The 27640-nt window shown below is 41.0% G+C and overlaps 1 protein-coding gene across 2 annotated transcripts; it reads left to right on the top strand.

The window, feature by feature from the left end:
- The first annotated feature begins 780 nt into the window (after positions 1-780).
- synj1 (synaptojanin 1) lies at positions 781-27164 on the top strand. Of its 2 annotated transcripts, XM_059351551.1 has the most exons (31): positions 863-984; positions 1775-1932; positions 2133-2219; positions 2801-3068; positions 3314-3539; positions 4502-4585; positions 7819-7880; positions 9720-9816; positions 10674-10849; positions 10941-11022; positions 11127-11279; positions 12635-12800; positions 13167-13190; positions 13686-13877; positions 14611-14695; positions 15117-15257; positions 15346-15538; positions 15622-15780; positions 15907-16063; positions 16681-16807; positions 17012-17224; positions 17307-17385; positions 17561-17726; positions 18133-18315; positions 18973-19095; positions 19296-19334; positions 20980-21021; positions 21817-21869; positions 21980-22166; positions 22767-23068; positions 24584-27164. In XM_059351551.1, the coding sequence occupies exons 2-31, from the start codon at positions 1809-1811 to the stop codon at positions 25613-25615; spliced, it is 5022 nt and encodes a 1673-aa protein (XP_059207534.1). In that variant the 5' UTR covers positions 863-984; positions 1775-1808; the 3' UTR covers positions 25616-27164. The 2 variants fall into 2 exon arrangements, with proteins under 2 accessions (XP_059207535.1, XP_059207534.1); XM_059351552.1 differs by lacking the exons at positions 863-984; positions 13167-13190; positions 19296-19334; positions 20980-21021 and adding an exon at positions 781-820.
- Positions 27165-27640: the final 476 nt, after the last annotated feature.

Raw genomic sequence — 27640 nt, 5'->3', positions numbered from 1 at the left:
TCAAAGGAACATAGAGGTTGGTTTTGTAGTCTTTATTGATTTAGCCGGTAAAGTGTTTAATTTACGTACTCTAAATGCATCCGTTGCTATGTTAAAAAAGCGCATGGCACCATTTCACTAGGGATTACGGTAACGTGAGGCAGTCGTGCTTTGCGTCGGAATGTACCATCTCGCCAACACACCGGTGTTATGTCCTTACTGGTTTCCGAACTCACTGGTGCCCTTACTGTTGTGTGAAGTTGTGTTCTGTCTCAGTTAGCAGATTCGTCACATATTTAATAAACATTTAACTGGCGATTTCTGGGTCGCATCTCCTATCTACTGTGGATAATATTGTTGTAAAAGTGAACACTACACCACATCCACCTATAAATAAAAAGAAAGCATGAAAATATAATGTTTGCAAGATCAGTTAGAGCCGGATTCCAATTCACCACGACACAATTTAATTGTTCATGAACCATCACCTGTACAGTCATGGAAAAAATGATTTGACCACCCTTGTTTTCTTCCATTTCTTGTTCATTTTAATGCCTGGTACACCCAAAGATACATTTGTTAAGACAAATATAATAATAAAAACAAAAATAGCTCATAAAAGTTAAATACATTTTTTAATGAACAAGAAATGGAAGAAAACAAGGGTGGTCTAATATTTTTTTCCATGACTGCATATGTTTATTAAATATGTGACGAATCTGCTAACTGAGGCAAAACACAGCTGCAGACACGAGTACGGCAACCAGTTAGTGTGGAAACCAGTAAGAACACAACACCGGGAAGGATTTTGTTGTGACAGCGGACCCGGCGGGGGAAGACGGTAAGACAAAATCATCAGCTCTTCCTCTGTGTAATTAAAATCAAACCTACAATTGTGAAAATGTGACTACATTCAAATGTATGTACAGGCTTGAATGTTTTACACGACAGAGCCGTTTAAATGTGTGTATCCGTAAATGTCAGCTTATCATCCCGGACGTGCAGGTAGGACCACCATCAAAATATCGCCAGCTAGCGGATCATAGCTTCCCTGTGATTAATTGAGCTTACTTAGCTAACGACACCAGCTAGCATTAGATGTGTGAAAAACCGCAAACTCCTTACGCTTTATCAGTTTATCTCTCTCCTTTTTTCTTAATTGGCTGCTCATCTTACAAAATGCAGCGTTAGAGCTAGCTAGCAGGTTAGCGCTAGCTGCGCCTGCTGCAGTTGTATTAAAGTCGTGACTGTCCGTGTCAGGGTGGATGATGTTTCAAACACCCGGCCTAACGTTATCCTTCACAGTGTTGCTGATGCTCACATAATCTCCAGCTCCCTCAAATATGTCTTTTAAACGATTAGCTTGTCATAAGTTTGGGCCTTATCTATGTCCATAATTGTTAGCCGTTTGATTTCGCAATAAAAGTTGCTCAATGTTATTGCCTAATAATACCATAGCTTTCCATAAGCTGTAGCGTAGTCATCAAAATCTCAAAAAATAAAACCCCCAAATGTGTTACCCACAGTCTCAGTTCTGTACAATATAAATGGCATTTAGTAGAATCGTGTATATTAGTTTAAATGCAGCAACACAAAATGTAATAACTATAAAAACTGCATTTTTAACCAAACTCCCTAAAAAGCAAGTGATGTATGGCCATATTTCAGGTCACCTCTCCATCAATAGTCAATAGACCATCATGCACTGCAGCAGCCATCAAATTACAGTTGTTGCATCTGATTGGAAATGTCTCTTATCTAATCAGCTGGCAATCATCTGTTTTTCTGTTTACAGGTCATAACGTAGGTTTTTTCATCTCGGATCAACAATGGCCTTCAGCAAGGGTTATCGCATTTACCACAAGCTGGACCCACCACCCTACAGTGTCATTGTGGAAACTAGGACCAGAGAAGAATGCCTCATGTTTGAGTCGGGGGCTGTTGCTGTTCTGTGTAAGGCATCTTGTTTGATTGAACTGTACTGAAAGATGATTTGAATACTGTAAACTCTTGGGACTATTACTACTAATTGACTATCATGTGATGCACATGATCCTGTACTATGATTAAGTCACAGGCTACATTTACCTTTATGATTTTAAAAGAGGACACTACCACTATTTTCCCTAACGTTGCATTTGTTTGTCTTCTAGCGGCGGCAGAAAAGGATGCCATTAAAAACACATACTCCAAGATTGTTGATGCCTATGGCATCCTGGGTGTCCTCCGCCTAAACCTGGGTAAGCTACAAGCACATCTTCTCTATTCATTGCTCTTTGTTGCAGACATTTCCTGGATTCAGTCCAGGTTCTGACTCCAGGTTCTTGTGTGACTGGGAATGCCCTCAGGTTTTACTCCTGTGGCTGCTTACTTATAAGCTGCTTTCTCCTGCCCTTTACATGACCTTGAGACTTCTTGTTATCACTACAAGAGAAAAAGCTGCGTAAAAGATTAAAGCTCAGTGTTCTAGATGGCAGAGATTTGACTGGCTGGCGATCTCCTTTAAAGTAACAGCACCAAAGTTTAATTAACCATTTCTTGTCCAGTCTTTTAATGCTCAATGTTTTATTGTTTTATTATCATAAAGCAATGCCTTATATTCATCAAAATGCTGTTTGCATCCATTTTCTTCACAATGCACCATTGCAGTAATGTGCTGCCCACTGCTCTTTGCATGGTGTGTTCACTTGTGTATAAAAAAAAAGGATGGGTTAAATGCAGAGGTTGAATTTCCCCATTGTGGGATTAATAAAGTAACCTTCTTCTTCTTATTATTCTTCTTCTTCTTCTTCTTCTATATAATATTTTCATACTTGTGCAGGTGACTCCATGCTCCACAGTCTTGTGGTTGTGACAGGATGCAGCTCTGTGGGGAAAGTGCAGGATTCTGAGGTTTTCAGGGTCACACAGACAGACTTTATATCGCTGAAGAATGATCCAGGAGATGAGGACCGGATTTCTGAAGTACGAAAGATCCTGAACTCAGGACACTTCTACTTTGCCTGGTCTGCCACTGGAGTCGGCATGGACTTGAGTCTCAATGCACATCGCAGGATTCTAGAGGACACTACAGATAACCGCTTCTTTTGGTAAGAGCATTGAATTATTATTGTTATAAGGAGAGTATTGGGCATGTATTTGAATTTAACAATCTCTGAAGTAGTAGATATGAACAGTATGTGTTCTGCAGTCTGCACACTCTTTCTGGTGCAATAGTTTCTTCTGAATGTGTGATATGGGGGCTGTGTGATTTGCAAATAAGGTGTGAATAGTCACTGTTCACACTGAATTAGTTCTTGTGTTTACTGTTGTGTCCGTCTCGATTAATCAATAGGAACCAATCCCTGCACCTACACCTGAAACACTACGGAGTAAACTGTGATGACTGGCTGTTCAGGCTGATGTGTGGCGGTGTGGAGATCAGGACCATCTATGCAGGACACAAACAGGCAAAGGCCTGCATCTTCTCTCGCCTCAGCTCAGAGCGAGCCGGCACGCGATTCAACGTCCGAGGAACAAATGATGACGGACAGGTGGCCAACTTTGTGGAGACTGAACAGGTGAGTCAGATGTTTCACATTTATTGAATCTCTCTTCTTGTTTTAAGGGCATTATGATAAAAGCCAATGATTAATATTCAGTTTGATATTGTAGTAGTTTATATGTACTCTGTGCATGGTCACATGACCTTGGCTGATGCAGTCTGTTTAAACACTGGTTATCTATTGACTGATTAGAAGAAAAAACTTAGTGCAGGCTTTGTAATGAAACACTAAAACTAACTTTTTGCTGTAACTGTAGAATGTAATGATTTTACAATAATATTTATAGATACTAAGCTAATTTTAACAAAAAACATAACAGGAAAACCAGCAAAATGATGATGAGGATGAGGATGATGATGATATATAAGCATACTGACGTATTGTTCAATCCTGCAGTAGTTTAACTTTTGATTGTGTAAACCTCAGTCCACTAAGTGTTTTGCTTTTATTGCTGAGTCAGCACATTGTCATAGACAATATCTCTTTTTCCGTTTTATTGTTTCTGTGTCATGAAACAGAAATAAAGCTCTTGGATGGACAGAATAAAACTACTACAATTATATTACAATGTAATGCAGTACAACTACAACGATATTTGCTTCCTTGAATAGAAATTGAACATTACAAAGTTAAGATCTGTGCTGGTAATTTCAGGGTTTTTATTTTGGATTATATTGTATTATTAGGGGTTATGGTTATTTTGGCCAGCCCCTGTAGTTTTGACAGCTTTTGGTCATGTTAATTACTGATTTGGGCCTCAAAAGTATGCCGTCAGCACAGCACATTTCCTATGTGTCCTGACAAAGCGGCCATAGACACATGTTGTCTATACCAATACAGTGATATAATTTCCCTCCAAGCGCAGAAGAATGAAATTAACTTTTTGTCCATTGTTTTAAGAGGTTAATAAAGGGTTCTGTGTTTGTCAAGTTGCAAAAAATCTTAGGCTAACCAGACTTTCCTCTTGTTTTGAACAGGTTATTTTCCTGGATGACAGAGTTTCATCCTTCATACAGATCCGTGGGTCCATTCCTCTTTTCTGGGAGCAGCCAGGAATACAGGTAATGGAAACATAAGCAGTGCTATAAAACCAGCCTAAATTTGTGATTGTAACATTTTCATATATTTAGCCACATTATATGAAAATCATGTCGCAGCCCTCGTGTTTGTGTAGAACTCCTGCCCATTTATTTTTTTTTATGTTGAGGTTGTAGATAAGGCTCGCTCAGTCCCTGTTGATTACACAGTGCAAGTGTAAACAGTGAACTCTGATGAAGCCTATGTGAAGCTCTTGCAAAACAAGAAAAAAAACCTTTCATTTAATCTGTTGTATTTTTCATTTGTGTCTGTAAACAGTGTAAGGAGAATGAAAAGACTGGTAATTACGCTGTTTATATTTATCCTAGTTTTAATCCATTTGTCCATGCTGTGTTCAGAAAAAGTCCATTAAGGGTGTTTTGTTGCACCTGAATGAGAATCGACACCCTATTGGGATGGATGAGAATCCCCACCTGGTATAACATTTTTTTCCTTGGCTATTGCTGGTGCTGGCGCTTTCAAACTGCAGATAGGGATTTCTCTGTGCATTGCCAAAGACCAGGCGAGAGATCCAGGGCAATTTTGTAATGGATATTTATCCAGGTCCCACCTAAAGAAGGAACTAAGATCACCAGCCAAATGCACATAAACAGCATCACTGGGAGTATCCTGACCTTGTCCTGACATTGCACAGACTGGATCAGATGTGGGGGAGGTCTGTGATAGATCTAGTGGTTGGTAAAGGGCATTTCTCTGTTTTCCTCAGCTTCCAGACTTCTTTGGTCAGGTGAGAGCCTGTTCTGAAAACATCCCCAAACCACTTCTCTTTCATTTAATCAACTGATACTCCCCAGGAAACTGGATAGGTGATGATTGATAATATGGAATAATGATATGCTGTATCTTTTAAAGGGCCAAGAGAAGCCAAGACCATATTAGCCACCTATTCAGCCCACAAGGTCTATGGTCTGGTCGAAACACAGGGTAGTGGGCTCGGGGTTGTTTTCAGACAGAACTGTAGTCCTCCGTCTTTTAAAGCACTGTTTTAGCCTAGTTCCCTCTGTCAACTGTGGCTTTGTAGGCTTACTTCCTCCTCCCCATACTGTTTAATTCACTCCCTGAGCAGGATAGCGTAGTTTCAATTTCATCCAGAAGAAGAGTTATTGATCATTCTAGAGTTAATTTACATTAGAAGTATTGTAGTGTCATAAAACCCTGCTGGGAAAGATATAAATCAGTTAAGTGGTAGGTGTGAAATCAATTTTACACAGTAGGGCTGCCTCCTCTTAGTCAATTAGTTAGACTTATTTCTGATAAGAAAGTCTTCATTCTTTTTCATAGTTGTTTTGGGGGGGAAGAGCCATTAGTGGAATTTAGTGACCTAACGGTAATATTCACAAGCATGCTTTGTATTTTAACCCATTTAGGCCTAGAACGCCTGGAAAACCTATGGGCGATTTTGAAAGAACCCCCTAAAACCTGAAGCTTTTTGGGAAATTCAACAGATTTTTCAGCCGCTGTAGCAGATAGAAATTAAATTCAAAAAGTATTTAAGAGCTTATACCCGTGGCTTTCATGAGAAGTTGTTGTCCAAACCTTCAATAATTTTTTTTTTTTAAAAATCAACAAACTCAAGCAAATGTTACATTTGACTGAATAAAAATCCTATGCATAATACTAATACATGCCCATTAGCAAGATGCAAACATGATATGACCATTGGAAAAAATAGACATAGTTCTCATTAGCCTACTGTAATAAATAGTAATAATAAGAATAATAAGAATAAATAATACATTTTATCTATATTGCACTTTTCAGGGTACTCAGCGATGCATAAAGTAATATAAGACATAAACAGTCATGATTTCTTATATCCTCATCACAATCAATTAGTATTATTATTGTTATTATCTCCAGATGGCCACAAATCTGTCTGTTCTTCAGTGAAAATATGTCGTCTAAAAACATATTCCTCATACATAAATCCCGGTTTAGAACTGCGGTAGTGCTTTCGGCTTAAATGGGTTAAGACGCACTAGCTTTAAAATCATTCTGAACAACTGCATTTAAACATCTAATCTGTTGACAAGATTAAAATATCTAAAGAATTAGTTAATATGATTAATAGTCAACTAACATTCAAGGACAAACTTTCGTACGACCTTGAAATAAATTTAGGACATGAAATGTTTTAGTGCTATAAAACAATCAGTGAGTTAAAAAGGTGATTTAACCAATTACGCTCCAGGTGTTGTCCTTTTATCTGTTGCGTGTGAAGAGGGTTTGGTCTAAGGTGTACAGCTATAACCTGATCCCTTTGAGATGCTATCTCAGGAAGTTATTAAATATGCATAGCATAGACCTGCAAAACAGTAGAGAGGGGAAGCAGTGACAAAATGGCAGCAGCATGGAGCAAAATGACTAGCCCTGCCAAACACAGGCCTAGCCAAATATAGACATTCAAGCTGATAATGTCTGTGAGAAAATGCAGAATGACTGGTTTAGAACCTGAATGTGAATGTTGTTGCTTGTGAATTGAGTGACAATTACGAAGATGAGGAGGCATGAACTAAATGGTGCAGGATAGATGATGACATTTAACTTTCTGCTTTTAAGTTGATGACAAGCCATTAGAGACAGGAAGAGAAGAGGTTTACAGCAAGAGCAGATAAATAAAACTTGAGAATGTGGATGCATAAGCAGAGATGAGTAGCTAAAAACAAGGGAACAAGTAAGGACCTGCAGAGCGAGTAGATTTCCATGTAACAGCCGATATGCAAGGGTCCTGCTCAGCCAGCCAGGGTGTGGTCATGTGTGGTCATGCCTGCCTCTCTGCAAGACTCTTTGGTGTTTCTTGTGATTCAGTCAGCACCAGAATACTCTCAAGATGAGTGAATAAATAGCAGAACTAGTGAGACAGAAACCAAGCATAGATCCAAAAGTCAAAATGTACTAAAGGTTCCAATAAAGGTGACGGGCAACAAGATTTCTCTGCTGCTCAGTGTCTTTGTCTCTGTTTGAACAAATCTCCCTATGCTGACCCTTTGTCACTGTTGTCTTTTTCCCACTATAAAGTTCTTCCACTGTTCAAATGTTATCCAGAATTTCTGTCCCAATTTCATTATCCACCACCAGGTTTCCTGGTCGCCTGCAACATATGTGTTTCCGCAACTTTTCTTTTAAAGGATTTTAACTGACTGAGACCACTCTGACGGGTCTTTTTTGTCTTCTTCTTGCTGTCTCTGACTTACAGGTCGGCTCTCACCGCGTCAAACTGTCAAGGGGATTTGAGGCAAACGCACCAGCATTCGAAAGGTAATTGAAATATTCTATGTAGTGTGTGTGTTTGTCAGTTTTGAACTGCTTTATCTGGCACTCTGAAAGATTACCATTCATCAGGGGAGCGGGGAAGACATTATAATACTATGTCCCCTGCAGTCACTGCCCAAGGCACAATAGAGAAAAGCTCTCCAGACTCTTGAAGGAGAATATGTTAATTGAAGTGTGTCCTCAGAGGCCGGTTTATTGAAGGGAACAGAAAGTACAATTTGGTAGTCCTTGATCAGCTGTCGACCATAATAACCTGTCTTTTAAGGTTTATTGCAGATAGTTGCTTTGCAAAAGTCCGTCCGTGACTTCTTGGAAACCTTTTTTTAATGACATTCAGTCCCAGAGACTATTTTACTATAATTTAAGTCTAACTGTGTCTTCTCAGCAGGTGATATCCTTCCAAATTAAACACAACTATGTATTGTGTCTTTGATTACTCATCTTGTCGTAACTGGCAGTGAATTGTGGAGACCAGGTGGGCACCAACAAATATGTGCCTAGAATCATCCACATTTTAGGCCAAAACTGATCACATTTGAAAGTAGCTCAATGTTTGCAAGTATCACAACAGAATTTTAAGTCCAAATGCTTCTTTGGCATCATAAATATGAAGTCTGTGTAAAGTATTTTGCTTTCCCTGTCCGAAAACACACAGGCCCTCCAGAGGAAAGATGATCATTCTAATCACTGTGGCACACCTTGATAGTACTGTGCTGGGTCTATCCTTATCAATTTTTCTGTAGCCACCCTATCGGTCACAGAGCAGCCATGCTATTCACTCAGTCCAAGGCAACATGATGCTAGAAAGCTATTAAAACCACCACTTGTTCTTTAAAGTAACAAGATGTATAGAAATTAGAGGACGGAGTCAGCAGGACTGAGCTCACTATTAATGGCAATATCCCTTTGCTTCTTGGTATCTTAAACATGTCAAGGCAAGCATGTCAGATGGTGCACCAGTTGTACTTTGTTAGAAATTAGTCATATTTCACACCAAGGAGTTGGCAGTGCAGTCAGTTTTTCTCAATTTCTCTTCAGATCGGGACTCGTGACTCATCCTTTGTTATATCTAGTCAGTTTCCTGCAGTGACTGCCTAATATGTCTGTGTTGAATCTCCTTAGATAGAACAACGCCAACAAGAACGTCTTTTTATAAACCTGCTATCAGTGGCAGAGTATAGCCAATGTCTGCAGTTCTGTCTGCTGCATGGCACTGCCAGTCTATCCATATCTGATATATTAAACCAATTCGATACAGAGGACCGAGGTTATTTAAGTGTCTTTTCTTGGCACTGTTCCTTACCTTCCTTTGTCCCTCTAGTTTCTACAACTTTGCAAAAACGCATGCCATAATCGCTGTAGAAAGTGCTCCCTAGGATTAGTCCCTGTCATACACATATTGTATTCACTCAGTTAGGTATGTGTTAGTGCAACGGCTCAAGAAAGATGCATCATTAAAATACAAATAAGCAATAAGATTTAAACAGCTTCTGGATGTGTTGCACATTAATATTTCACGGCTTAAATCCACATTAACATTGCTGATGTGTCATATCCCAGTATTTAAGTAGCATTCTTTTGCCACACATGTACAAGATGAATTTTAGTGTAAATTAACTGTCAATGGTGTGATGTTGCTGTGCTGCTGTAGCCCTGATATATTTATTCATTTACTGAGAAATCTTGTGTGCATTTATGAAACTTGCACTAGTAATGACACAAGCATGACAACCTTAATCTGTTATGATAAATGATTATTTGTGGACCATAAGACTGTAAGTCATAAACGGTGCTCATTATGTGAGTGTGTTGTGTTTTGTCCAGACACTTCACAGCGCTGCGGAGGTTGTACGGTAAACAGGTGATCATCAACCTGCTTGGGAGTAAGGAAGGGGAACACATGCTCAGCAAAGCTTTTCAGGTGAGAGGAACCATCTTCTGTCCTTTAACACTGTCACGTCCTGACTGCTGCTTCTAACAAAACAGACTTAGTCTAAAATATGTAAACACATGCCACTTTTGTTTTCCTTGTACATCCACACTAGCAAAAGTTATTGTACCTTTAACTCGTCAGGTCTCATTGTCATTTTCACATTTTTTTCATATTTTGGCAAGTTGAGTCCTTTGAATGTCAATCTTTTTAATGAGAAAGCAAATATGCTCGTAGTGCCAGCAGTCAACTGTGCCCTAGTTCTAAAACATGTCCTGCATGTTTACTGATTACAATCAAAGGGTTTCTTATACAGGGTTCCTACGGGTGCGTGAAATCCTTGAAAATTCTAGAATTTAAATGTTGTATTTTCAAGGTTTAAAAAGTGCTTGGATTTTGGATAAAGTGCATGTAAATGCTTGAAATTCTTACTGTATTTCTCTTGCAATCTGACTATCTCCATCTATAGACTATAGATAATCACATGTTCAATGTAAAAAATAATGAGTAGCCTATCTGAAATGAAGACCATTCCTCCTAAAAGTGTAACACCATCGCTGTTGGTATGGTGAAGTGAAATCTCCCCCTTTTAGTATGTAAGTACTCATCTAAAACATGCTGGAAAAGCTTGAAAATGGACCTTGAAAGTCCTTGAAAAATGCTTGAATTTGAGCACTGCTAAAGTGTACGAACCCTGCTTATAGTTTAAGCCATTAGTTTTGCATTAATAAAGGAAAACAAATGTTGTTTCGTAGGTACAGGCAGACCATCTTTCGTGCATGAAATCTTTTCCTTCAGTTTGAATTCTTTGTGAATATGTTCTCTTCCTTTCCCCCTGTTACTCTCAGAGTCACTTGAAGGCATCAGAGCATGCAACAGCGGTAAAAATGGTGAACTTTGACTACCATCAAAATGTAAAGGGGGGCAAGGCCGACAAACTCCACAGCGTCCTCAAACCCTACCTCAGCAAGTTCATAGAAGAGTGTGGTTTCTTCTACTACTCGGGAGAGACGGGCATCACAAGGTGTGCGATAAGTCTGAACATTAAACATGACATAAAGCTGAATTAAATAAAAATGTTCTTATTGCTTCTTAACACTATAACATGTTTCTAGGACTCAGGGTGGGACCATAAGGACCAACTGCCTGGACTGTCTGGACAGAACCAACAGTGTTCAGGCTTTCTTTGCCCTCGAGGTGAGAGTCTTCTTTTGTTATGACATTTTAATTTCTTCCAGCAGAGTCCATTGTTTTTAGTGTTGATGCTTATCATCTTTACCCCCTGCTCCTCACCCCTCCAGATGTTGCCAAAGCAGCTGGAGGAAATGAGTCTGACAGAGAAACCCCAGCTTGTGGCCAGGTTTCAGGAGGTTTTTAGGACCATGTGGTCTGCTAACGGAGACTCCGTCAGTAAGATCTATGCCGGCACCGGTGCCCTGGATGGCAAGGCCAAGGTACACACTGGACATACTAAATACACACAATGATACAAGATCATAGTAATTCACATTCAATTTTGCCACTTGTGGTGTAGCTCAACGTCCCAATTGATAATGTTGACTGGGCACATGAAGCAGTGAATGACTGCAAGCAAATTCAGCAAACTTCAGTATTGAATGTGTTATATTTTCAGTAACATGGTTTATAATTTTCTGGTGGTGGACATTTAATTAGCAACTGTGGAATAGGTAATCTCTTGATTAACACTTCAAAACTTTTTCTGCTAAAATGAAAACCAAGCTTTAGCCACTGCAAGATTTCCAAAGATATCCGAGTTTTATCTTATTAAATATAATGTTTTTGCAAATGTAGTCCTTTTCTAGCTTGAGAGAGAAGACTCACTATTGTCTTCCATAACCTACTGTCAGCTAGCATATCTTTAGCAGTTTACTTAGTTGAAGCACGCTTATAGCAGTTTACTAGATGAAGAAGTCAAAGGAAGGGAAACATAAATATCCACTTACAGAAATGGCAAAATTTCTGACACTATGTAATAAAGGTGAAAACCCTGTACCTTGACAGAACTAGAGACCTAAATTGCTACCTTGGACTGAACTGATCAGAAACCATAAATAACACTTAAAAGATAATGTGTAGTTGTGCATGCAGTGACAGAGTTGATCCTCTCTGTGTGTAGAACTGTGTGCTTCAGTTTCTTAACTCTTGTGTGCTATCTCTTTCTGCTGTTCTCTGGACCTCTCTACCTCTGTGGTAAGTTATTAGCCAGTTGATGTTGTTTTTGAGCTGTGGATCTGTTTCTGGTGCATTGTTGATTTCAGTGTCTGTGGGTTAAATGATGTTTATGGAGGATATGATAAGTGGGACCAAAAATGAAACTTGATTTTCTTTCCCCTGAGGTATCCATGTGATGTATACTGTTTTGATCTCTAGAAGGTTATATGGAGATCTCTAATGATCTACAAAAATCTGGTCAAAGACCAAATTAAGGAGAAAAATAGCCATTGATGTCGCTTGATGAGTGATCATTTTCTTACTACGGTATCATTTCCAATTGTTTCCTACATCATCTGGCAATATCTGCTATTTTGATTGGAGAAAAACTTGGAGGAATCAGTTGAAATTACCATGTGGCATCAAATCACTCCTAGTAGTATATCAATCAGTGACATTATAAAGTTGTGATCCTTCCCAGTCAGTTCAAAAATCGATATTACTTGGATCTCTCCAATGTTTTCCTCCTTTTCTTTTCTTCCATGGTTGGAGTGTGGGGAATGATGGTCTTTTGTCGCTCCAACTGAGAGCACAGCTAATAATTACGGGTTTTTTTGTTGCATGTGTCTGTTTGTAGGCGGGGAAGCTAAAAGATGGCGCTCGGTCTGTGACAAGGACCATCCAGAACAACTTCTTTGACAGTTCAAAGCAAGAGGCTATAGACATCCTGAGGCTGGGCTCCACACTCAACAGTGATTTGGCAGACAAAGCTCGGGCCTTGCTCACCACTTCCAGTCTTTACGGTAATTCTTTACTGAAAACATCACATCTTCCATAAAATATACTCATGCAAAGTGTGACAAATGCAGGTTTTTGCACCATATTGCCTGTTGCAGCGACTATATTTTGTCATTTTACTCCATCAGGGAGGAGTGTATGAATGTTTTGACCAGTTTTGATGTGTATCTGTTGGATCCCTGTTAGCCAGAAGCTACTCTGCACAATAGAAGGGTTTGTCTGTGCAGCGTCAAGTGTAATCTCCATGTGTCAGCTCTCTGTCCCAGTTAGATTAATGCTGACCTACTGCTGTGCTAGAATTATCTAATAAAGCACTGGTTAACCCGCCCTTCTCTTCCTTCTCTCCCCCTTGCTCTTGCTCACAATCTTAGTCACTGAGCCCGTCTTACAATCAGGTATAGTAACTGACAGACTGCCCCCAGTGGATGGATCTTTTCATCCCATCATATAGTTGTCCTATCATTTGTGTTTGTGACTTATTCTTTAATTTATAATCCAATGTTGGTAGTGGTTTAACCCTCTGTCTTTTGCATAGCACCACACTGATGCAATAGTGAATACAAGAAAGAGGATGCTGAATTTTTAGTATAAATTTTACAAAACTTTGAATGGAAATTTATACACAGAAGTGAACCATTACCAAGGTTGATTATTTGAATGTGTTATCTGTATTTCAACAAGAGTTTTGGTTTGTATCCTTGCTTCCATGCCCCATGTTAAAGAACATCATTTAGTTAAGTTTAGTTTTTTCCTTGTTGTATTTGGATGTTCTCCCATTGGTTTTGTTTAGATTTCTCCCGTTTTTGTTTAGTTACCACCCTTCCTGGAGACACACACACACACACCTTAAGCCCTTTTACACTCTAATTCTGCTCTCCTCCCCTCTTCAGCATCCCCAAGAGTATTGCTGGGAATGTGTCAGAACTTCCCTAAATACACAAAGCCCAAGCAGATCAGGGTGTGTGTCGGCACCTGGAATGTCAATGGGGGTAAACAGTTTCGCAGCATTGCTTTCCGCAACCAGACACTCAACGACTGGCTGTTGGATGCTCCGAAGAAGGCCGGCCATCCTGAGTTTCAGGGTATGTCGATATATATTGATTTATATTTTTCTGCACTCACTGGTAGTAAATGGAAATGACATTTCATAGAGCTGCTTTTATTTATAAGGTGAAAAGAATAGTTTGATGTTTTGGGAAATACAGTTAGTCACTCTCTTGTCAAGAATTAGATGAGGAAAAAAAATCATACTCATATCTGTATGCTAAATATAAAGCTACAGTCTGTTAACCAAGCATAGCATAAAAAGTGGAGATGGGAAAAACATGTAGCCTAAAAAATCTAGCTACCACCACCTCTAAAGCTCACTATTTAATAGTTATATCTAATTTGTTTATTTTGTGGTATATTGGGCAGTTATGTGCAGGACTATTTCTTTGCCACATGCAGTTCCTTTCTAGAGTCTGCAATTTCCCTAACGGTAATGATGAGACTTCAGGAAGTAAACGATACATCATTTTCAATATCTACACAGTTTATCTACTTAAAGGTGCAGCAAGTGATTCTGGAGAAAGATAGGCGATTGTTTCCTCTCATTCCCAAGCTGTCAAATTCAGATGCTTTAGTTTGGTATTTGACAACCTGGGAGTGAGACTCCAGAATCTCATGCTGCATCTTTAATGTAGCTGAGGTCCAGGGAGCTAAATGCTCCCATTTGACATTGTTAGCATTTACTTGTTGACAAGAGGAATGCTACTTTTACCCTACTGCTCATAAAATCTGATGTTGAACATTGTGTATTCTTTCTCTTTACAGACACCAAAGCCAACCCCATAGATATCTTTGCCATTGGTTTTGAAGAAATGGTTGAACTGAACGCTGGGAACATTGTCAGTGCGAGGTATGTGAGCAAGATTCCTGCCTCTGATAAATGACCTATCTTTTTTTTTTTTTCTCTGGAGGCTAAAGGAGATGAGGCCCTTTTTCTGTACTCCACCAAGCCTAGTGTTTTTTGTTTTGTTTTTAATCAACAATGCTGTTTTGACTTAAGGTTATGAACTATTTAAATGCATAAATTATAAAGGTATATTATTTATAAAATCCTGGAAAAGGAGATTTTTATTTTATTTTCATATGCTTCATTTGCTTTGACATAATAAAAAAATTAAGCTGAGCTATACTGCTTAGGTCTAAGCTGACAAGGCTGCTATGAATCATCCAGATGTGAATTCTTATGGTTATATATCTTGAGAAGGAACAGGAGAGGTTTTTGAAAAATCTATATTTCCGCAATATGACACATCTTTCTGTTTTTGTCTCAGCACTACAAACCAGAAACTGTGGGCAGCTGAGCTACAAAAAAACATATCGCGGGACCACAAGTATGTGCTGCTTGCTTCAGAGCAGCTGGTGGGAGTGTGTCTCTTTGTCTTCATCCGCCCACAGCACGCACCCTTCATCAGGTATTACCCAAACAAATTCTCATCTAGTTGTACTGCAAGGCCCAGCTATGATAACACATGTAATCTTGTCATTTGATATGTTTTCCAGGGATGTTGCTGTAGATACTGTTAAAACTGGAATGGGCGGGGCGACAGGCAATAAAGGAGGCGTGGCCATCCGCCTGCTGTTCCACACCACCAGCATCTGCTTCGTCTGCTCCCACTTTGCTGCTGGCCAGTCACAGGTCAAGGAGAGAAACGATGACTACAATGAGATCACACGCCGACTCAGCTTCCCCATGGTAATAACATGACATTACCAAGTGGTTTTACAAACACAATTTTGCATAACGTAAGCATAATCGCATCATCTTGTCCTTGCCAGGGTCGTCTGCTATACTCGCATGACTACGTATTCTGGTGTGGAGACTTTAATTATCGAATCAGCCTGCCCAATGAGGAAGTGAAAGAGCTAATCAAACAGCAGAACTGGGATGCGTTGACAGCTGGGGACCAGTTGGTGGACCAGAAGAATGCTGGTTTGGTATGACCTGCAGCACATGTGCATGTTTACATCACCAATTACTTTCACTTCCTCCCAGACACAATGCAGCACACCACAACTTCTGGCATTTTATAACGTGTACTAATGCAAAAATATCTTCAACAGATTTTCCGTGGTTTTATTGAAGGGAAGTTAGATTTTGCCCCCACCTACAAGTACGACCTCTTCTCAGAAGATTACGATACCAGCGAGAAGTGCCGTACACCTGCCTGGACTGACCGCATACTCTGGAAGAGGAGGAAGTGGAACTTTCACAAAACAGGTAGGCTGCAGAACCACTGAAGATAATACAATTTTCCACCAAAATATGTGCATATATGCAGGGTTTTTTTTTTTTTTAGAGATTTGATTGATTTTTATCAAAACAAAAACATGTAAGTGTTCTCTATATTCACAAAGGTATCACAACAGATAGGAAAATAAACCACCATCCAAACCAAAATGACTTCAAGTACCTGATGACTGACCTCACTCACAGAGAAAAAAAAGGAAGGAAGGCAGCAATAAAAGAAAAGGGAGAAGAAAAAGAGGTCTCAGTCAGCTATCGTATCAAAGTAAAATTAGAAATTATACAAATACACAAGACAATAACAGGGTGGATGACGTTAATAAGAATGAATTATGAATTTATTTAGATGAAAAAGACCGACAAAGAGTAAGTCACGTTTTCAAACTTCTTGTTCTTGTCCTGGGAATTTTTTTTTTCTACTGAAGACAAAAGCCAGATGTTAGTGAGTTATTGGGGTTTATATCCAGTGGGAACTGGCTCAAGTCTAACCAACCCAAATAATCTCCATCCTCTCTATCTCAGACCTTGTGACCAAAGGCAACATAACAACACTGGTAACATAGAGCATGTTTTGTGTGGATGTTTTGCAGCTGAGGAGATGAATGTAGTTGGGGCAGCTTCTACTTCTGGGGAGAGCGAGGATGATCCAGACAGCCCCTGGAACCCTGGGACTCTGAAGTACTATGGCAGGGCTGAGCTTAAGACCTCAGACCACAGGTAATTAAAAGGATAAATACTTAAGTGGAGTTAATTCATAGTTCAAGTTTCACCATAACAGTGACATTTTCTGCATTTCCTTCCTGTGTCTCATCTTTGTTCTTCTGTCAAGTAGAACCGACTGATCACATAACCTTGAAATGGAACAATTGGGCAAACTGTGAACATCCCCATGCTCAATGTCTCCTGTCTTTCTTTCTTCAGGCCAGTGGTGTCGATAATAGACGTGGACATCCTGGAGGTTGACCCAGAGGCACGGCACCAGGTCTACAAAGACGTGATCGCCCTGCAGGGGCCTCCAGACGGTACCATCCTGGTGTCTCTGTGCTCCTCCGGCCCCGACGACTACTTTGACGATCCACTCATCGACGAGCTGCTGGACAAGTTTGCTAATTTTGGAGAGGTCATCCTGATCAGGTGAGCCTGACATCCAGACACAGACAGACACGCATCACCTTCAGACAGTGTGACTACATTGACAATGTCCTTGTTAATGCAGGTTTGTTGAGGAGAAGATGTGGGTGACTTTCCTGGAAGGTTACTCTGCCCTTGCTGCTCTTTCTCTCAGCGCTTCCACTGTAAGTCATCACTGAATATAATAATTACTTCCAAGCTACAGCCGCCTTATCATTAATATTATAAAATATGTATCCACCTTGAAGTCACTTTTTAATCACTCCTGTGCACTTTTCTTCATAAATTGTAACCTAGTAACCAATGTCTATTTCTGTCTTCTCTGTTTCTTGCTTGTAGGTCCTTGGCAAAATGATTGACATCCGTCTGAAGAGTCCTGGCTGGATTAAGAGTCTAGAGGAGGAGATGAGTGTGGAGAGGATCTGTGGAAGCATCCCCACCTCGGCCAGCTCCACCCTGCTTGCTGAGGACACAGACATGGGCGATGATGATTACGATATGGAAGGTGATGGATAATAATTGTTTGTTGGTGTTTGTTTGTTTTTGTTTTTATTTAGATCCCCATTAGCTTTTGCAAAGCAGCAGCTATTCTTCCTGGGGTCTATCATATTTCAGTGTGACAAATACAATGTTGAAATACACGGACTGATAACAGACATGACATACATTATATGAATACATAACATGAAACAAAAAGAACACACAGACAATACGTAATTACCTTTCACATAAAACATGGTTGATATCACAAAACTGCTTTACCTTGCCAGTAGATAGTCCTGTCTTAGTTTATAAGTGAGGAACAGAAGCTGTTATCAACCAATCACAGCCTTTATCCTCAAAAGTTCAAAACTCCTGCCAACTTTTGGCCACTACCAGTTTTAAGTGTATGAATATGTCTCATTTTCTAGGTGATGTGGACGAGGAGGTGGAGGAAATCCTTCCCCAGCACCTTCAGCCAGGAGCAGGCTCTGGCCCTGGATCCTCCCCTCTCCCTTCCCCTCGCAGTAGTCCCTGTCCCTCCCCCACCCACGGAGAGCCTACCGCTCCTAGCAGGCCTAGTCGTGGAGCACAACCCTGCCGGCCTTCTCACGGTAAATATTACATGTGATAAACACCTGCAGTTAGATTGCTAAAAGTACAGTGCAGTCATCTGTTCAGGCTCCAGTCTCTGCCTGCTGAAATATAAACTGTAATTCTGTTCTGTTTGTAATGCACTGAAGCAGATTTAAGCCCATCATCACCCAGGAGAGAAATTCCAGGTAAAATGTGACGTGTGATGATTTAGTGTTAGCGGGCTTGTAGTGTTTCTTCCAATAAACTACTTGTTTCTTCTTGAAACACGTGTTATGATGCAGTATTTGAAATGTGTGCAGTGTTAGCTTCATCTTTTCTTTGGTCAACACTAAATCACAGCTGTGCACAAGGAATAAACTATAGGATGGCATAAATTTGAGAGATGTTTGTCTCATAGACTTTTTAGAAATATGTGTTTGAACAGTGTGATTTGTCAAAGAAAAGAAAATGTTTAAATGATCAATTATTTTACATTTAGGGCATTAAGCCATGCTCTTTTTCATAAAATTTCAATATAAGGGAAGTGGTACGAAAGTACTTTTCTGTATTATGAGAATGTACAACGTTTGTTAACTGGACAGTCTCAAATTTTGTGAAATCAACTGCACATGGTGAAATGTTATTTGTCAGTTAAACAACTCCTTTGTCATTTGCACCTCCCTTTTTTATTTCAGGTCCTCCTGTTGACTTCCAGCCTGGTGCCCCCACATCTCTGGAGCCCAAACGCCCTCCTCCCCCTCGTCCCAACGCCCCCCCAGCCAGACCAGCGCCCCCTCAACGCCCACCACCACCTTCAGGTAAAATATCACCTTTAACCTTGTCTACAGTTAATTAAAGCCTAACTTTTTGTGTTTTTACAACCCTAGTCAGAGAAAACAAATAAAATCCTACATTGGAAGTGTGGATATTTAGCTATCCAATACGGTAAAATATGAGATACTGAAGACAAGTATTAATATGTTCACCTTTATCCCACTGCTTTGTCTCATTCCTGAAGGAGGCATGAGCCCTCTGCCAGTTAGAAAGAACTCTGGAGGTAAAGTGATTAGTGGTGAATTGTGTGCTTATGTGTTTACATTGCAGAAGCATTTAAAGTAGTGGCTGCTGCTATTTTCCATCTGATGCTACGTACAGAGAAGCACATTGCATAAGTGTTGATTCAGTGAGCTATCATCAGCTTCAATGCTCAAGTTTAAAATGTGATGCTTGTACATCAGCGCTCACCATAGTATGTGATTTTGGTGAATGTACATTCTTAAAGAGAAAATGTGGCTAGCTTTACAACCATTCCCCTCCTCTGTGGTTAGATTTATTAGATTATTAGAATTATTAACAAGCTTAGACATTCCTTGGTATTGTTATCCTAATTTGAATGTATTCAACATGGCAGTAGCTGGTAAGTCATTATGCGTTTTTAACTGGTAAGTCATTATGTATTTTTTTTTTTTTCATCTTGAAACACTGTTCCCCTCTTTGACTCGAAGAACTTGGCGAATGTCCCAACCGACTGTTTGATAGGAGAGGCAGTGAAGGTAACCGGCCAGGCGGCGTGTCTTTAATGTCATCTGATCCCTGTAGTCTTAGACGTCGTCATCAATGCTTCTTTATGACATTGATGGTTAATCGTTGACCAATGACTCCATCATTGTGGGCCATCTTAGTCTGAAGTGTGTGTAAGAGAGATGTGTTTTGGTAGCCTGTTGTCAAGAAAATATTCAGCTTATTTAAACCCCAAATAAGCATGGAATCAAACAACCATAGAGGTTAAAGGACTAGTGTTACAGGACCAAGTATACTCATCATTACTGTTACTTAATAGTCACTGATTGTTATAAGTGTAATACAGCTCTACTAATTAGTAGCAAGTGTTATAACAATGGTTCAGTGTCACAGCAGGGATGCTTCCACACGGCTCTCATTCTCATTCCCAACTCGTCACATATAGGCACTTGTGGACACTCCCTGGTGTCACTTTCCAACACATTGGATATTCACCCTCAGCTGCACAGGCTACTACAGCATAGAACAGAGAAGCTCAAGTTACAACACACACAGAGGAAGCGTGACTTCATTCTCTGGTCGGGGTGGCGTTACTCCAATATATCTTTTTAACAGCATCAACAACAAACAAACAAACAAGAGCAGGCATTTTACCTAATGAGACCTTTGTTTTTGGAAACACTTGTACTGAGATCTGACAGTAACTTGTTCAAGAGGGAGGATACAAATTTAAACAAGGCTTCGTCAGTCAGTCATATCATCATCAAGATTAATTGTGACGTACACACATTGCAGAAGACAATCTGACTTGGTTGCACATAGCAGGGAACAGGAATCCTCACAATTACTCGCTCTATTATAATGCGCTAATAAAGCATTGATTTGGTGATCATAGTCTTTTTTAGAACAGGAGGGATTACATGAGTTAAAGAATAATCCTTTTTGTCCCGACTTAAAAATAGCCGAACTACAGTAATACACTGTGCCTTTTGGGGAAATCCTCCCCAGGCAGGGAGATATTCAGACTCACAGCATCTCACTGCTTTGCTGCATTATTCCCACCATACGCTCTTCCTAGTGCTTCATGTAAAGTGCTGTCATTGGGAACTCCTGCTTCCTGTGATCAGTATTCCACTTTGTGTATAACACTAATGTGGTTTGGTTTCCTTTGTGCTGCAAAGGACCAAAAAGCCCTGCTCTTGCTCGGTCAGATGCTGCTACAGGTGAGTGCCGCAAAGCATGACGTAGCCTCACTTAGCATTACTGTACCAACGAAGAGAAAGGATCATTACACAGTTATGTACATTTGCCCCATTAAGGACCATCTATGTGTGGAGTTTTCTTGTACTTGCTGGTAGTGATTTGGAGATTATCCCTGTCTCACTGTAATCCTGTGTTATGTGTTTATACCTTGACACCAATTAAGCCTGTCCTGCGGGTTTGGTTGCTTAGACAATTGGTGACGTTGCCAGTCTTCACCTTACTTGTTTGTATGCTGTGTGTATGGATAGCTGAATCACTCTGTCACAGTATGTGTGTGTGTGTGTTATTAGCAGGGTTGACTTGCGTTCGGTGACTTTCAGTGAAATATTACACAGCAGCAGACATCTAAGTCGCGTGGGAACATGTTCGCAGGCACTGAGAGGGGTTCAGCAAGAGAATAGTGAAAGAAGAGGTGTGTGCCTGCTAGTTGTGTGATAAGCAGTTGGCTCACAGAACAAGGCCTGCCTCTCCTCCAGACCTCCTGCAGCTCAGGAATGACTGAGTCATCATTAATAATGAAGTCAGCCATAGGGAATTTGGGTCTGTCATGGTTTGAAGTGGGTTTTGCAGTAAACTGGTGTGATTTGGTCCTCTGCAAAATTGCCACTCATTCACTTGAACCTCCTATCACCCTAAATGCTCCCGCTATTCCTTACATCTCTTCCTAGAGAGCACAGCCCACGTGATGAACACAGAATTTTAGACTTTTGTTGTTGTTGCTAATGTAGTCGGCTCGTCTGTCTCTACTCTTTCAGCTCGGGGTCAGGTAGCAGTCGGAGCTCCTGGACCTGGAGGTGCCCCAAGACCAGTAAGTTCACAACTCTGAAAATCATTTTAAAATCGTTTTAAAAAATGTTTAACTGATTTCTACCAAATGTTTAATTTCTCCCTAATCTTTATGACCTCTTAATCTTACAGAATATCCCTCCTCGAGCTGGGGTAATCAGTATAACCCCTCAGTCTCGCCCACCTCCCTCTCACCCTGGAGCACCCAGACCCATCCCAGAGGTGCATCCCGGGGCCCCTCGGCCCATCCCAGACACCCACCCTGGAGCCCCACGACCTGTGCCCAGTGCCCCAGTAAAACCGTCTGACCTGCCTTTGGGTAAGGAATTCTGTCCTTGCATCGAGTATTTCACTATATTGTTACCGCTAGAATTAAATGAATGTGATACAGTAAATGTAAAGAGCAGCAGAACGTGTATATTGCCTTTCAGAACAACAAAACTTATGAGGTAGTGCTGAGTGACACATGCAAGTTGGTGCAGTGTTTGGTCTATTTTCACAAACTTTCTCAAACTAAAGCTGAACAGTACACCAACATGTGTTTTATGAAAACATTGGAGGTGAGAAATGGACGGAATCTTTACTCATATTTGTGAGTCGTGTGCGTTGTGCTGGACGCCAGTCATCATATCAAACCTGCCCCAGCCTGTCCTATCTGAACGGAAAAGGGCCCGGACACATCAACCAGAGCATATAAAACATGAGCTTAGCAGATTAATCTGGTTCCCAGGCTCCAGACTTAACCTTACTGTCCTTATGACATCAATGAAGTATGAGACTTGTGAAGTTTAAGACTTTGAGACATTCTGGTTTTGTGAAACGGTCAGTCGTGGTCACCAGTATTGATTCTAGTTCCCATGGCCATTGAAGTAACATACTAGATTTTTCCCATTTAACTGTGTCCTGTGTTCTCTCTCAGGTCCTCCTCCTATGGAGCCCCCTGCAGCGAGACCCCAGGTTCCATCACCCATGCAGGCACCCATGCAGCCCCAACCAGCGGCCCCTCCAGCTCAGACCCAGCTCCCACCACCGATGCAGCCCTCACTTCCAGCTCCAATGCAGCCACAGCAAGCTCCTAAATCAGGGTCCCCTGCTGCAGCTCCCTCCGCTCCTGCTGGGCCTCAGCAGGCCCTAGCCTCTCCTAAACCCCCACCACGTTCCCGCTCCTCTCACGCTCTGCCACCTGATGAAGCCAAGGCAGAGGCAGCCCCAGCTGCACAGGTTTGTGCCAACTTCTTTTTCATTCAATTATTGGAATGTCCGCAACTGAACAAAGAACACTAAAATAATTTCCGATAGAGTAATCTAAGACTTATTTGCATGCATCAAGATAAATATTGTACTACAGATTTTTTTGCACAAATTCTGTTAATTAAACAAGATATTTTACGCAAAAATATAACAAGTGTTGGAGTCGGAGACTGCAACAATAGCCTCTTTCTGCTCCTTTGTCTCGCATCAGATGAGCTTAGTTGTCTGAGTCATTCTTCCTGCTTTTGTCTCTCTGATACATTTGTCTCTCTCTCACAAGCTGGAGAAGCCCTCAGGGTGACAGGTACTTTATATTAAACCACCTCTTTGTCTCATCCTCCATAGCACAACAGTCCTGACGTTATTACCTCTCATGCATTACACCTAGTAATCTCCTCCTCTGTCATTTCGTAATAAATTTTCCTTCCTTTAACGTCTCCTCCCGAGTTATTTTATCCTGGACGTTTTCAGTCCGCTGCAAGGCCATGCATTGTTTTGTGTTAGGTTCACAAAATGGAGCATTTTTTGTCTACTTTTTGTCGGTCAACATACCAAACTATAAATGACATGAAAAAAAAACAGATGAAAATGTGATGTTTTCTTGTTGGCCATTTTCCCTTCACTAGTCCTTCCATATCTGCTCCCAGTGTTTCAGGTGTTGAGCGTGAGCACATATGCAATGACCTCATAATTTGATTTGGCATTTTGTGTAATTTATAATTTTTCATTCATTTGTATTAGAGTTGGTGATTGTATGTGGACTGTGATGCATATATCGATTGTTAGCAGTAGTAGTCGTCTAGGTTAAAGGTACCCTGTGGAGTTTTTTACTACTACTAAGTGGGTCAAGTAAGAAACACTGCGTGTAAGATTGATTTTAACTCTGTTCTTAAAACATGTATTTTCAAAGTTGTTTGCTTGTCAGTCTTGCGGACAGGCCTAGCATAATGAAGTAATTATTTCAGCATATTTTCTTTTGTTTTTTTGTAACTAAACCATGGTAAAATCTGTTTATTTTGGCTCATGCCACTTCAGTAACAGCAGTCAGCATAGCCCCAATCAATCCAAACTCCATTCATAAAACAAGCACTTTAACTGTTGTTTGATTGTCGTCTTGCAGACAGACCTAAAAAAGCATGAATTCAGTCTTTTTACACATTGGCATCATGACAAATTTATTTCAGCATACTTTTGAGCTGTTTGTTGCAATAAAATCACAGAAAAATCTGCTTAATTTGGTTACAAAATAATTTATAGTAAACTAGTATAGTTTAGGGTGAAATGTACTTTGCATGTGGTGTGAAAACCTCGTAAATGTTTGTTTATAGGAAAGCTCCAATGGGTATCTTTAAACCTTGATATGAGAAAGCAAATTAACTTATGGTCCATTTGTTAGTAAAACACACATTGGCCTTTGGTTAATTTATTCATTAAGCATTTGTTGTGACAGCTTAATGGCATTTTCTGTGTTTTGTTCCTCCTTAGACCAATGGACTGAATGGAATCCAAAGAGAAGCACAATGGAAGCCCGACCCCTTCGACACACTTGCTTCTGATTTACTCTCCTCTTCCTCATCCTCTTCCTCATCCTCCTGGCACACCACCCAGTCCCTGACCAGAGGCTCCTCCCTGCGTGCTCCCCCTGCTGTTCCTGCGTTTAAGTTGTCCTCCGGCACTCTCCCTTCATCCTTCTCCCTCCAGTCCTCCGCTCTGTCAGACCTGCAGGCATTCGATTCGTCCTCTTCCTCCTCACTTTCCACCCCGTCACCGTTCGCCTCCTCCCTGCTCCCACCACCTCCTCCGGTCCCATCTCGTAGCCGCTCGCAGGAAACACTGCGTGCCTCCCCTGGCCCCCTTCCGGTCGACCCACTTCCTGCGCGACCCAGCAGCACCAATCCCTTCACAGGCCCACTGGCGCAGCAGCACCAGCAGCGTCGCGCTCTCACCCCAGACTTCAGCGTCCAGCATCCCGCCCCGATGCCAAATATTCAGAGGACCATGTCTGCTCTCACTCAGCCACTCATCCCCACCCTCGCTCCAACAGCGGCCCCTGCTGCTGCACCTACATCCCAGCTCCAAAGGACCATGTCCCTGTTTGGTCCACCACCCACTCTGAACCCTACACCTGCTCCTCTGCTCCCCCTTGCCCCGTCTCCTGTCCCTTCCTTGCCTCTGGCACCGCCCTCCTCCATCCCGCCTGTCCTCGCACCTCGTCGCCAGCCACCTCCCCCAGGAGGCAAACCAACCCAGAATTGGGTCACTTTTGATGATGATTTGGGTTTTCAACCACAAACCAAAACACCACAAGCCCCTGTCTTCCCTTCAGCTTCCCTAGTGCCCCAGACTCAGCTCTCCCGCTCTGTGTTTGACTCAGAGCCCGACTGGTTATCCTCCGCCCCTTCAGTATTCCCAACTCTCCCTCCTCCCATTCCAACTAGAACTGTACCCAGTAACCCAAAGCTCCCAGAGGGACCCAGTGACGACTGCTTCTTCCCCAGGGAGTCCACAGAAAGATAGGATCATTCTTAATATGTAAAGGGCATATCCAGATATGTATAGATCTATGATAAATGTGTATATGTATGTGTTTATGTACAAAAGAGACAGTATTTAAGAAGTAAAGACCAATCCCCTTCTGAATCACAGGAAAGGATTTATATCTCAACCAGTAACATGAGAAGTGTATGAGCCTAAACGTGTGTTCTCACTTTACCACAGAGATGTCTGCTTGTTCCCTGATATTAACATTTATTTTAATATGAATCGTTCTGATGTTTATTTTTATTCATGGCAGCAAACGTGTGCCTGTGTCTACAGTATAGAGTTATATATAAAGTACATCTACACAAATTGTGTGCTTATTCACCTGTGCAATATCAAGACACTTCTGTGTGGCCGTGCAGCACACTGCATTCAGTGTTCCCTTGCTATTTGCTACATTCGCAGACACACTGCGGTTCATATCCATCATGTTGACTGAGCTGTACATCAGAGCGGGATTCTCAGAGTGAAGGGTTATCTTCTACCCTCTCCGTTTACATGTAGTAGAAGGCTATGCACTGCAGGTCTTACATTTGACCCCAAAATGGAGTTTGTTTTATTTTGTGTCAGAGGGGTCCAGATTGAAACCTCATATTGTGCTCTTGCTTTTTTTATCATGAATGTACTTTACGTTGCACTGAGTTTGGTCATTGCCTCCTTGCTGACACCACAGCACGACAAGGACAGCACGGGTCAGTGTCATAGCCGGTCAAACTGTTCACTGCCGCAGGACTGACGCTCTGTGATGTCTTCTCGTCCAGTTGAAAGACACTTTCTTCTCTCTATTCAGTCATCATTCTTTGTCCGTGGGCCGTTAACGCTTCGCTGAATATATTTTGTAGCTCTATATCAAAAACCAATACATACTGATTATGTATAAATGTATGTTTTCAACATGGAAACTACTCTCTAAATGTTTGTGATAACCGTATCAGTGGTTTGCACAATGTAACTGAAATGCACTGAAAGGTTGTAGGTGCTCTCTTTGTTGTAGTCTTTCTCAGATTGACAGGAATGAGAGCCTGCGGATTGAACAGATGACCTTTCCACCTCTGTAGTGTTTTGATCCCTCTCAATTTATCCAAAGCATTTAACCACACTATTGTAAATTCAGAGAATGTGTATACTTCTGTTACTCTTGAGTACGAAGATGGTGTGATTTGGGTTCAGTGGACATGGCGGCAAAGACAAGCCATACATAATAATACTTTAAGAGGGCACTTTTTATTTAACTTAAACTTTTGTTTATTGCAAAAGTGATGCTTTTAATTTCTAAGGACATTTACTCTAAATAATCTATTGTTGATACTGTGGTGAGAAGTAACGTGTTGTGTTTGAGGTGCATATCGTCTCGTCGTGTTTGGCAGTGTTTGTGTCTGGATGTGAGTGTGTGTATAGAGTTAAGAGTGGAATATCGGAGCTTTTCCCCTTGGAAGTCTTTCAAGTGCACACAGTGTATTGACTTGACTGAACAAAACGGCCACCGTATTTACTCTCATGGCTGCCAAGGGCTGTGGAGTGGCCTCACTGTATGCAAAAAATGTTAAGACAAAGGACTTTTTTTTTCTCTCACAAAGCCCCACCACTTAAGAATTGCCCTGAAGCAACACTAATGGAAGAGTATTCACCTGTGTGACTGAATATACAGACTCAGCGACACTTTATACACCACTAGATTATAATTTCCAGTTGATTGTTGTGTCTTTCCCAGGTACAGTGCGGCCCACATTCCAGACTGTAGTGGTATTTGAGTGTTTGCAGGTCCACTTGTGATATCCAACCCATGCTGTTTCCTGCGATTGAGAGTCACTCAGTAGTTGTCCCTGTACTACCTTACTTCACTCTTCCACTGCTGTTGAGTTGAATGTTGTAAGCATCAATGATGACAAGCAATAGTTCAGTCAGAGTACAATCCTACCTAACATGACATATGCCAGATGTTTTAATCTAATCAGATGTTCTTTCCCCCCAACATTTAGAAATTATGTAACTGGCTGAAAT

This window comes from Centropristis striata, chromosome 15 (genome assembly GCF_030273125.1).
Source record: "Centropristis striata isolate RG_2023a ecotype Rhode Island chromosome 15, C.striata_1.0, whole genome shotgun sequence".
Taxonomy (NCBI): Eukaryota; Metazoa; Chordata; class Actinopteri; order Perciformes; family Serranidae; genus Centropristis; species Centropristis striata.
Note: the sequence above shows the minus strand (reverse complement) of the source record. Positions and strands in the feature narration are given on the sequence as shown.